Source organism: Typha latifolia, chromosome 6 (assembly GCF_019914945.1).
Source record: "Typha latifolia isolate L0001 chromosome 6, TyphaL0001v2, whole genome shotgun sequence".
Lineage (NCBI taxonomy): Eukaryota > Viridiplantae > Streptophyta > Magnoliopsida > Poales > Typhaceae > Typha > Typha latifolia.
The window spans coordinates 8380106-8393345 of record NC_133091.1 but is presented as its reverse complement, the minus strand read 5'-3'; the positions used below and the strand labels follow the sequence as shown (position 1 = coordinate 8393345).

The 13240-nt window shown below is 42.2% G+C and overlaps 1 protein-coding gene across 2 annotated transcripts in view; it reads right to left on the bottom strand.

Moving 5' to 3' along the window:
- LOC140791265 (thioredoxin reductase NTRC-like) overlaps nt 1–2252 on the bottom strand; it is a 47761-nt gene extending 45509 nt beyond the window's left edge. The window contains exon 1 of one of the 2 annotated variants that reach the window (XM_073141738.1): nt 1910–2252. In XM_073141738.1, coding sequence (XP_072997839.1) covers nt 1910–2132 — 223 coding nt within the window. In that variant the 5' untranslated portion in view covers nt 2133–2252. The remainder of the gene's footprint in view (nt 1–1909) is intronic. The other variant, XM_073141739.1, reaches the window with a different exon arrangement.
- Nucleotides 2253–13240: the final 10988 nt, after the last annotated feature.

The window sequence follows — 13240 nt, the reverse complement described above, 5'->3', positions numbered from 1 at the left end:
GAAATGCTTCCCATAGATATCTGGCAATCTCCATGCATTTTGCACACCAAAGACTACTACTGCCAGAAATGCATTCAACAACAAAGATGCTTCTTGAGCTTGAAATTATGCATATGCCTACTTATATAAGTTGCTTATGAATTTGGTTGTGTTTCTGGTACTGGCAAAAGTGATGCTTCTGCTCTAGATTAGATAGAAGTTCCTATTTTCTCGCATATACATAACTCTAGCAATGTCCACCATCAAACTCAAGATAAAAAAAAAACAAAAGGATTGACCGCTCTATATACAAAGGGCTGTGATATTGGACTTGTTAATATCAAGTTAAGAAGAATTCTAAGTATATGTTGTGATCATCAACTTGGATATTAGGATTAATGACTGGCCATGTCACTACCTATTAGGGAATGAAATTGGTGATTCTGAGTAATGTAACTTGTCCTTATGTCCTCAATAACCACAGGAATAGCAAGTGCAAGATCGTGTACTTCACATTACTCCACTTTTGCCATCCAAATGGTAGTCCTTTTGAGGAAGGATAAAGGACGATATTGTAAGAAATTGCATGATACAAAAGAATTTTAGTATCAGGATAAATAAAAGCCTATCTTTCAGTTCAAATTTCACCAAATTATCATGATCTTTTATTCAAAATTTTGATATTCTCATGTATCCTTATGAATTAATTATACATGCTGATCTTGTAGAACCTAATAAGTTTACTAAAAGTGTCATAACAAATGTCATGAGGGTGAAACATTATCAGTCTACTGAATCACTCTTTTTTTCTCAAAAATGTTTTAAACAGTCTTACATCTTTCTTTAATTTTAACATAAATGAGTTTAAGGTAACAACATCATACATATATATACAAATAATAGATTCATCACCATAACAGAAACTATCCTTTTAGCCTCTTATCCCTTGAGTTAGTTGTTAGGAATTAAAAAAAAAAATTCGAAGAACCATTTAAAATCCTACTAGCCAGTAAGGATGAGACTCAAAAACTCTCAAGCTTAAAGTATGTAAGATCTTCAACAATAGCATTAAAATATGCCTGGTGGATCCTTGCTACTCCATTGAAGGGCAGCAACTGAATGATAATTTATAAAGAGAATATAAACATATAACTATTGAATATTCAATATCCAAAAGCTTTATGGAGATGAGGCAGAGCATAGGAGGAACAGAGAAACATATCCAGTAATCAACTATCAGCTATATCTCTTATTAATGAGGATATGGAGGATTGAATCTGAAGCTGCTTTCATTGAAACAGGTAGCCTTATAGTGGCATGCAACTTACATGTGTGCTTCAAAATTGGAAGCTAGGATGAAACAGAAGAATACAGAGAGAAAATCATTCGGCAATAACCATATTGCTTGTAAATCAGGGTTAAAAAGGATTCCTTCCAAAGTTGGTGTCATCAAACTAGTAGTCATGGAAGCATAAACGTTGTGTGTCTTCCCTTCAAGGCAATAATTTGATACTGATCACGGACTAATGATCGATCATGTCATGAAATAGCGTAATAAGAAATGGAGAACAAGGCCTTTGTAGACTATTGTTGTTTAGCATGGAACCGGGGCAAGAGGTCTTGAGTTTAAGACCAAGCCACACCTATCTACCACCAAATTTTGAAGATTCCACTGATCTAAGGCTTAATAAGAGCTTCCATCTCAAGATGACAATTTGAACATACTTGACTTTTTCTCCAACGGCTTAAACTTTCTAAGAATACGGTTAGATAGAAACTTAAATCGCATGAATTTGACGAAATAATGATTATGCATAAAGGTCAAATAAACTACTCTTACTCTTTGAATTCCTATACAAAACACAGCATTCACGAGACCAGAGATTAAGCGCCAATTTTGGTGCAACAAGAAGTAGGAGAGTCGGCAAACCTGCACCTGAAGATGCGGGATTTTCCTCGGCAGAGGAGGCCGGCGTCGAAGCAGAGACTTGAAGCACTGAACGGCGTCGGGCGGAGGAGGAGGAGGAGGGAGGCCGGCAAGCGGTGGCGGCACAAGGCTGGTGGCGGAGGAGGAAAGATAGGCGGTCGCAGACGGCGGAGGAGGGCGGCGCCACGGCGACGACGGCCGCCATCCCCATCCGGATTACAGCCATTGATGATGAAGAGAACTGTCCTTTACCCCCTCTCCTAGTTCGATGATATTGTTAGCGGAGATAAGAAAAGAGGGAGTGTGTACGCGGAAATGGTGGAGAGAGAGAGAGAGAGAGAGAGAGAGAGAGAGAGAGAGAGAGAGAGGGGGGGGGGGGGAAGGGGGGGTCTGTCAAAGTTTTTATTGGCGGAGAACGATGCTGGTACCATCCAAACAGGATATAGCAGACCACCTCATCGGCCTCTATCTCCGCTCTTTTGTCTCTTTCGAGTCTTTGATTTTCTTATCAGAAAATATTAGCTAAATCACACTAAAGATTAAAAAAAAAAAAAAGTAACACTAAGTCGTCCAACATGCACTATTCAAATATGTTCTAAAGAAATTTGGAAAATAGCCCCAATATTATAGGCTTTTTCTAGGGCACCCTTCAGTTTTTTAATTTGTAGAAATAGGCCACGTGCGGCGAAAGGCGATGACAAACAATGGAGGGAAGAACCCGCCAGCTCCTGGCGAAGGGGAGGACGTTCAACAGCACGGGCCTCTTCCTCTAAAGTGGCGGAACCAGAGAGAGCGGGGCATGCCCAAAGTTGAAGGTGGAAGGTCGTGGGCTTCAGTGGTAGCAGATAAGATAACTGGTCATAGCGAATATAGTAAGTTTCCAGAGGAGATACTCAATAAGTTCAAAGAGCAGACGGAGGACTATGTTATAATTGATATGGCTACCTCGGCCAAATGTTTTGAGCAGTGGAGATTGACCCTTTTGGAAGGTTTCTTGGCTCTTCCATTCTGTTGCACAAGTTGAAGGGCATGCTGGCTAGACTATGGAACGGCATCGTAGGATTTGAGGTCTCAAACATGGCAGAGGGCTTCTATGCATTTTGATTTGTCAAAGAGGAGGATATCAAACGGGCCATGGACGCTAGGGGGTAAGGTATTGAATCTCATTCGATGGCGGAATGATTTTAGACCAACACTAGCTATCTTCACTACTACCCTAGTTTGGATACAACTTCTAGACTTACTAAAGGAATACTAGGAGCTCAAGGCCTTAATACCGGTGGCGGCGTTCTTTGGCAAGCCTCTAAGAGTTGATGAGACTACGCTTGACCATAACCGAAGTTGTTATGCTCGAGTATGCGTTAAGATAGACCTAAGCAAGCCTTTGAAGCAATTGGTTTGGCTCGGCCCCAAGTCTAACAATGTTGAGCAAAAGGTGATTTACGAGGGCATACCGAAGATGTGCTTTAACTGTAGAAGGTTAGGGCATGAGAAGGTCTCATGTCTAGAGCTTAAGGAGGACGATAGCTGTGATGAACAGGACACAAAAGAGGAAGGTACAAAGAATAGAGCAAACCAACTTGGAGCAAAAGAGTGTGAGCCCACCACCAATGCTATTCGGATCGGACTTGTTTGGGATTTGGAAGAAAGTGGTTAGAAGAGCGAGGCCAGCCGGTGGAGGGAGAAGGGCGAAAAAAACAACAAACTTGCAGAAAGGGAGCTATGGGCGAGTTGCACTGAGTCAGCCCAATGCACCTCGTGGAACTCGGTCCGAGGAGAATTGGCGACGGAATGTGCCGGAGAGCCAAGTGGGATGTGGCACGATGCCCAAGGTGATCCTTGGGCATCGTGCCAAGGATTACCTTTGGGCATAAGAGCATTGGACACAAGCAAGCTCCTTTGAAGCAAGGTGGCAAGGACAATGTGGAGGCACAACTATAGATGGGTAGTAGAGATTACTATGGGGGGTGACCAAATATCAAACTCTAGAGGTGGTGCATTAAATGCTACAGGCTATGATGCGATGCAAAACGATAAGGATGGAAAGATGGAGGATCTCAAGGGCCAACATAAGGTTTTAGTGGGGACAGATGTCCCTTTAGGCGAACCTTCATGCCATAGAACGAGGACTACATTAATTGGAGGCTTTAACATGCATATGGGTGATGGACGTGGTAAACCCGAGTGAAGAGAAGTCGAATCCCAAAATAAAAGCATTCTCATTAGAGAGAGCGTTTCCAAAAGAAGTGATTAGTGAAGGCCTAGCTTCTCTTCACCCGGGTCCGGCAATACATGATCGACAAGTACCTCCGGCCGAGCACGTCACGTGCACACAGTAACTCTGCTCAAGCAAAATATTCACCTAGCAAGGAGTCTATGGAGGTGGAGGAAATATAGCAAGACCAACATGGCTACACTGCCTTGGCTTTGTGTGATGCACTTGGTGCATCCACGACCATGGTGGAGGATGGACTAGAAGGTCACATGGAGGTGGTGCTGATATATGGGGTAGCCCCACCGTCAAAGGGGGGGTGCCCGGCATAGGCACATGCACGTCCACGCGCCCACACGACACGCGCGCATGCGATAGGTCAGGTGGGGCCTATCACGCACAGATACTTTCCTATGCACATATAATCATGACATCATCAAATAAAACCTGCTAACCTATCCATAATCACATAATTCGTCACCAAATAAATCATACTATTAACAAAATAAACCTGTTAACATATGAATATCCAAGTCCATAATAATATACACTAGACCACTACATAATTTGACAGGGATCCACACAGCCACAACAAACCGTCAAGATACAACTAAAACAACTAATACAAGAGTACGCCATGATTCGGTATTATACAAATCATCGTCTAATATAAAAGAGTACAAATATCAAATACTGGTACAACTCAATTTTTATATAAACTATCATCTATACCGATTCCATCTATAGCTCATCTCATCTTTGCTCTAAAATATCTCATCAGGATATCTCAAATCGGTATCACGTAACATAATATCTTTGAGGGTTAAAAAAGAAATAAAGCGAGTCATGAGCAAAAGGTTCGGAGAATAAATCAAGTACTGGATAATATGTCATAACTAATAAGGATGGAAATATGAATCAGAAAGAGTATCATATTATGAATGAGTAAATGAATGTGTTCTTAATAATACAGAAATGAAATATAGATAATATGTCATAACTGATAAAAGTATATAATCCTCAACAATGAGTAAACAAATCTCCATGTCATACTATCATCATAACCTTCTCTCAAATATGACATATGACTCATGCCGATCATGACAATGCTATGATATCAAATGCAATCATATATGATGTATATTGACCACTCGATAATCAAGCAATCAGATGATAATGAAATAATATGCATTTCTCAACATCTCAGTCATCAATGTTATCTCTATATGTCATTATCATACTAGACCACTAAGCACAATCAACACCTGGTACCCAGTCTCAACATCATGCCCGAAGGCTCCGAGCATACTCTGTCATCCGCAAGGAGTATCTCAAATATAACCATACCCTATCATCCGCTAAGGGTATCAACATCCATCCAGACCGGGCACCCTTCTAGCTGATAGAAATCTAGTGAGGATAACTCGCCGCATATGCCATAGCGAATGGCATATGTTCAAATATCTGCTATGCACACAGACTAATGACCTCGGACGTAAAGCCAATAGGATCACGACTATGTCGAGCGATTAATCATCCACCAAGCGCGTCCTAACCCTCGCGCCCACTCGGGTATCCTCACGCCCACTCGGGTATCCTCACGCTTTCTATTAACTATCATATCAATCACATTTCATACTTTCCTTCTAAATGACAAATCATATGTATATATCTAATACAACAACAAGTCAATGCATAACATGAATTTAGGTGGAGTAGGAATCAAGAGAAAAATAATGCAATATAGTCTCTGATCATGTAGTCAACACATGTATACTCATGCTAATCTATTACATGCATACTCATGCTATAGATCAACTAGACATAACATTATAATAGTGTAATAATCTCTTATGATCTCTATATATCACCAATGTGCTCATATCCCAGATCAACCTAATCAGATGCATGATAAAATATGCTCGACTGTAATCATCTCTAGATAAAGTCATATAATCATGCTGGAGGCCAAAACATACATGTATATAATATATAATATAACCTAATTAGAGAAACGCGTCTAGGGGATAAGACTACTAACATCCGATTAGAAAACCCAACACATGTATCCGTCACATCCATCAATCAACCGTCACACATCACTAGCAATGTCCACAGGGTCTCAAATAAGAGGGTTGAAATCTAAAAATATTTAGATAATATAAAATTAGTTATTTATCCAATTGAGATACGTTTGTGTAACATATAATGGTTTATTAGGTTTAAAATTTCTTATTTTATTTTTATTAAATAATTTGATCTATATGATAGATCTAATTATAATAATATTAGTATGTTATTATTCTAATTGTAGATTTATTTATAAAACCATAGTTTGTTAATTATATATTAAGTATATAATAGTCAATCTCTTTTAATGAAAAAAAACATAAAAGAGCTACGTGCACAATAATATAATTTAAAATACAAGCACCTATATTATATAATATTATATAATTATACTATAATTATTTTGTCACTACTAGCCTTACTAAGCAAATTAAGATTGCATATAAAATAATCTTTATTTAATATAAACATTAAGTAAGCCTACTATTATATTACATGCATAATAATGTATAATAAGTTGTACATATATATACCTAATTATAAAGACATGTAGTAATCTAATAAAAATATATAAAGTTAAAAATATAGTTATGTAATTAACTGAAATTACACTAATTACACTTATCTAATAACCACGTTACTAAATATATCTATTCTTGAAAAACTAAACTAAAAATCTAATTTAGATTAACTAAATAACATAATTAATTTAGATATGTGTTTTATTGCTAGAGAAGGTAAAACGAAGAGAGGAAAAAGGAGTAAAGGAAAAGAAGAAGAAGAAGAAGAAGAAGAAGAAGAAGAAGAACAAGGAGGGAAGGGAGGGAGGCTCACCTAGGCTGCGGCGGTGGCGGCGGCGACGACCACAGCGACAGCGACAGCGGTAGGCCGGCGTTGATAAGAGAAGGGAGAGAGCTCGAGAGAGAGAGGTAATTGAGAGAGAGAGAGGGGGGGGAAAGAGAAAGAGAACGAGAGAGTTAGAGAGAGAGCACTAAATAAAGAGAAGGTGGTGAGGGGTGCGACGGCGACAACGAGAAGCCGTCGGCGAGGAGAGAAAGAGAGAGGTGATAGAGAGAGAGAAAGAGAGGAGGGTAAGAGAGAGAACGAGGGAGTTAGAGAGAGAGAAGGTGGTGCGGGGTGCGGCGGTGATGACGGCGACGGCGAGAAGCCGTCGGCGAGGAGAGAAAGAGAGAGGTGATAGAGAGAGAGAAAGAGAGGAGGGTAAGAGAGAGAGTGAGAGAGGGAATGAGCGAGTTAGAGAGAGGGCTATAGAGAGGGACGGTAGGGGGGGTTGTGGCGGCGACGGCAGCGACGGTGGCGATAGGCCGACGTCGGCAAGGGAAGAAGAGAGCTCAAGAGAGAGAGAGACCGAAAGAGAGAGAGAGAGATTTAGAGGGAGAAAGAGAGAGGCGGTAAAGGAGGGGAAGAGCGGTAGCTGTGGTGGCGGGGGGCCGCCGCAGCCAGCTGACTCGGCCTGGTTGGCAGGGCCGGCAGTTGTGGGCGCACGTGGCGCCCTCAATGTGAGCCCACAATTTGCATGGCACGAGCTCGTGCCATGCAACAATTTTTTTTAATTTAATTTTTTATTTTATTTTATTTTATTTCTTTCTTTTCTCTTTTTTTATATTTAATTTATATATTATTATTATTATTATTTTATTTATTTTATTTTATATATTTTTTATCTGGGTTATTACAGCTTTTGTCTTTGTTTTAATGATTAAAACCTTGGTGTGGAACTGTCGAGGTGCCTTAAAAAAAGGAGGCCCTCGATCGATGTAGAGACCTTATTAGATAGCACAAGCTGGAAATGGTGTGCCTAGTAGAGTCACATGTTAGTTGGAAGAAGAGCTACAATATGACTAGGGCTCTTGGCCGTGTTTGGTCGCATTTTTGCGTCCCGGCTGTGGGCACGTATGGCGACATTGTCCTGCTATGGAAGACGTGGTGGCAATCTCAAGGTTCACTATGCATGCGGTTATCTCCTCGCCAGAAGGAAACACGTGCATGATTTCGTTTGTTTACGTTAGTAACCTTCACTGTGAACAGCAAGTGCTATTGAGTGAATTGGCTAGCATTGCCACAAATGATTTACCGTGGGTAGTGATGGGGGATATCAATGCTATCTCGTCACCGGATGATAAAAAATTAAGGGAGGAGACAACGTTTTAATCAAAAGATAAGACCTTCATGGAGTTTGTTGAGATGGTTGGGCTTTGCGACTTGGGCTATGAAGGTGTTCCATTCAATTGGTGTAATAACCAACCCGGGGTAGCGCAATTCTGGGTCCGACTAGGTAGTGTGCTATCTAACTCCATCTAGTTCGAGCAGTTTCGCAGTTGTAAGATTACTCACCTCAATAGAGTTGCGTCTGACCACACGCCTCTACCAGTGTCCTTTGGTGTTATTGCCCGTCAAGGGTCAAGCCTTTTCGGTTTGAACATCTATGGATGGACTATGAAGATAGTAAAGCTATCATGGATCAGGTCTAGAAAGGGAGTGGCCATGGGAGTTTCATGCAAACTTTCATGCATAAGGTGTTTACTACTTAGAAGGCTTTCAAGGCGTGGAGTCGAGACTGCATTGAAGATGTGGAGACTAGGCTCAAAAGGGTGCAGTGCACCATTGAGGAGATGGAAGGAGTGGATGCAGTGACGGGGTTTAGGACAAAGTGGGTCACCTCAGAAGCTTATACAAGTTGAAGTGTGCGCTGAGTAGGTAGAATAATATGAAATGGCTACAGAGGTCCCGACTTCGTTGGGTACAGGACGGAGATAAGAATACATCCTTCTTCCACCTCACTACTAGTATTAGAAGTCGGAGAAATTGCATAACTACTTGGCAAATGAGCATGGGTCTAGACCATGGATCAAGAGGAAATCAAATCTATGTTCCAAGCCCATTACATGGAGTTGTGGGGGCCGTCGAGAGAGGTAAGCTCTGTAGATAAAGATTGGAGAGCGCTCCCTATCATTCCTTCTCTAAATGAGGGGGAAGCTCAGGGGCTAGTTGCACTGGTCAGTCTGAAGGAGATTAGAGTGGTAATCTTTCGCATGCCAGAGGACAAGGCGCCGAGACCAAACGGGCTACAGGTAGAGGTATACATGGGATACTACCTGGAGATTGATAACCATCTTTGCAAGGCAGTGGCGGAATTCTTCACCAAGGGGAGGATACTGAAGCAGTGGGAACGTACCTATGTCATCCTAATCCTAAAGAAGGAAAACTCGACGATGGTTAAAGACTTTAAGCCAATAGCCTTGTGCAACGTGGCATACAAGGTGATCGCCAAAATCCTCGTCGATCGGATGAAGCCGCTACTACACAGGCTGATTGGTCCTAAACAGGCTGCATTCGTTTCGGGTAGATCAATACATGACAACACTTTGATAGTGTAGGAAATTGCTCACTCGTTGGTTAATGATCGAAAATCTCCACCGATAATGTTGGCCAAGATGGATATGGGGAGGCCTATGATCAGCTTTTGTGGGGTGCGGTCAAGCGAACAATGGAGCTTATGCGGTTCCTGACTAAGTGGCGAGATGGATATGGGCTTGTATCGAATCCTCGAGCTTTGGGCTCTTAATCAACGACTCGCCGGGGGCCTAGATCACTCCGCACTATAGCCTTCGCCAAGGTGATCCACTATCTCTGTATTTGTTCATCATGTGTTCACTGCTGCTAACGACCATCCTTTACGATAAAGGTGGAAGCAGGTCTGGTAGACGGGTACAACTTTGGGGAGGGGAAGGTGGTGCATCTGCTTTACGTAGATGATTTGCTTAGTAACTAAGGCAGATCGAAGAAATGCAAAGGTGATGGCTTGTGCACTAGAACAATAGTCCTGGCTTACTAACCAAAAAGTGAATAGGGACAAGTCTGAGCTATTTCTCCCTCCTTGGCTGGATGAAGATGTTAAGGACGAGTTATATGGCCCAATGCAGCTTAAGAATGCAAAAATGTCGTTCACCTATCTTGGAATCAAGATTTCTGGCCAAAACGCATCCCTGTGCTTGGCCATCGAGACTTGGTGGAACGGGTTCAACGGAAGCTATCTGGATGGAAGAGGAACACCCTCTCTTTGGCTGGAAAAATAATCTTGGTGCAGTCAACTTTGTCGACCATTTTGTATTATTGGATGGGCTCGACTTGGATGCTGAATTATGTTCTTGATGAGATCTCGAGGATCGCCAGGTCCTTTATTTGGGAAAAAAAGCGTAGAGTGGCGCAAACTCCATCTCGTAAGCTAGGAGACTATTCTCAGGCGGAAGGATGAAGGCGAGTTGGGGGTTAGATGCTTGAGAAGTGCCAAGTGCGCTTCGACAAACACGTCCTCAACGTACTCCGAGATCGACATGCGCCGTGGGTTGCCATTGTAAGGCGCAAGTACGACCAACTTTGGCCCTGGTCGACTAGGCCGAAACTAGGCTATTTGTGGCTTTGGAGGGCAGTCTATCAGGTGGCAAAGGTGATGAAAACGGGGCTCAAGGTGAGCATTGGCAACGACGAGAAGACCTCCCTCATGGACGATGCATGGCTTGCTGAGATACCGTTAGGAAGGTGGCCATGCTTTATCAACATGGAAAACTTTGATGAAAACTCATGTGTAGTGGACTCATGCAGCAAGGTGGTTGGGATGATGATGACAGGTGGAGGTGAGAGTGAAGACCATTGGGTGTGGACTTTGGACTCGAGCGAGGAAGCTAGGTCCAAGTCGGTCTATGCCTACTTGAAAGGGCCCATAGATCGAAGGTGAGGTTGGACGCAAGTGTGGCGACTTCAAATTGTCCCCCGTGTCAAAAACATTTCTCTAGATGGTGAAATAGGGTGCCTACAAGGGCCTTCCTTTACGAGATATGTCATGGGCCAAAAGGAAGTTGCAAGCTGTGTGGGTTGCACCAGGAGACCTGTTACGATCTCCTCTTGGAAGGTTTGATCGTCTTACAACTGGTTCTAGATAGAATTCGCACAGAAAGGATCTAGCTATTAGATCAACATGAACTTTTGATACGAGGTACCCAATGAGAGAAATTTTCAAAAAATCTAGTTTCACATAAATCAAATGTGTAGATTAGAAGATATCTTTGAAAAGGTAGACAAAGGTCGAAGGTTCAGACCTATGAGATCAGGTCTACATGGGATTTGGGATCCGTGGGCGGAGGCACGGACTCCAAAGTGAGGTATGGTGGTGGTAGGCCAGCAGTGATGGGGTGGCACCGATAGAGATACTAGTGGTGGAATGTTAGGGATAGTGTAGAGGTTAGGGCGATGGTAGAGAGATTAGAAGTAGAGGATACAAAAGAGGGAGACTAGAAGCTAGGAGAGACCGAACCAATGGAGTAATGACGCGGTGGGCAAGGAGGGAGGAGGAAGGAGAGTCAACGGCTATAGAGAGATAGAGACGATATTGCTCCAATAATTAGATCATCCTCAAATTCGAGTTTCCTCCAGATATTTATAGAGGCTAACCCTATACCGACCTAGATAAGGACTCGATCAACCAATACCACTCGACTAACCCGAGTCGAACTCGAGTTCACAATACATCTCATGCGATCTTGCGTCGCTCTCACCGCTTCTTATTCGGCCCGCTTCTCTTCACGATCGGCCCGCATCTCATTGATCAAATAGAGGAGTATCATGTCCGTGGGGACTGGTCTATCCTCTGGTCGGTCCAAACCAATCGTGAATGATTTAGTTTGGCTTGGGCTGATTAGAATATTTTTCGTTCTTCCTCCGTGTTGAGATTGGTTTGCGGCGATCGTAGCATCTTCCATGCGTACTTGATCATCCATAGTCTGTCAAGACCTTGTGTTCACCATTAATGAAGCTTCAAGGCAATCTGAGTTTTGAACAGCTCTGATACCAAATTGTTACGATCTCCCCTCGAAAGGTTTGTTTGTAGCGCACTAGTTCTGGACAAAATTTGCATAGAACTTTCGAAAGATATTCCAAAGGATCTAGTCGTTAGATCAACGTGAAATTTTGATGCAATATAGCCCTATGAGAGAACTTTCCAACTAATCTAGTTTCACATACATCAGATGTGAGATAGAAGATATCTTTGAAAAGGTAGACAAAGGTCGGAGGGTCAGACCTACAAGATTAGGTCTGCATGGGATTTGAGATCCGTGGGGTGGAGGCACAGACTCCAATGTGAGGTATGGTGGTGGTAGGCCAGTAGTGATGGGGTGGCACCGATAAGGATACTGGTGGTAGAATGTTAGGGATGGTGTGATACATTTAGTTAGGATATTTTCTTATTGCATTAGTTATTTATTTTTATTAAAATAAAATTTCTGTAGGTCGCGTTCGAACATAGGAGGTGTCGCGTTTGAACGCCCTTACGAACGCCTGCATTAGGTTCGCAAATATAGAGAACGCGTAATGCGCATTTGAACGCCTACATCATGTTCGCATATACAGAGAACACCTTTTGTGCGTTCAAACACGATCGGGCGCATTCGAACGCGATTGGCTGGAATCCTCTAGAATTATGGTTACTTATTATTTTAGGATTTGCTGGCTAGCCTCTAAATATATGTGGATGGCAGACAAATTAATTATGCTATTGGAATATTGATTTTCTCATTTTTTTTTATCATCTTTCTACCCTAGTCTCCCTCCTCCCTCTTCACCATCCTTCCACCTCTATCGTTGTAAGGTCTCTCCTAACTTCTAATCTCCCTCGTCTGTTGATTCCCCCCTCTTCTAATCCACCTTGACCACTTCGTTCCCCTTGTCTATATCCCTTAATCACATCCACCATCCACCTTCATCTCTATACCCATCCATAACCCTAACATCGACTCCATCCGTCACCACCACCATCACCCATGTTATTCGGTGTTTTCGTCCCTGTTGAAGTTCGAATCTACAAAGGGTATAAATACTAAATTTGTAGATCAGGAAGTTATGAATATAATCCAATTAGTTTCGTAATTTTCTGACTACACAAGAATATATGACGAATATTTTTCTACGGTTGCGTGGACTGATTTTTGCAATAAATTCAGATCTTAAAGGAATTGTTTCGTAACCTATCTTTTGGT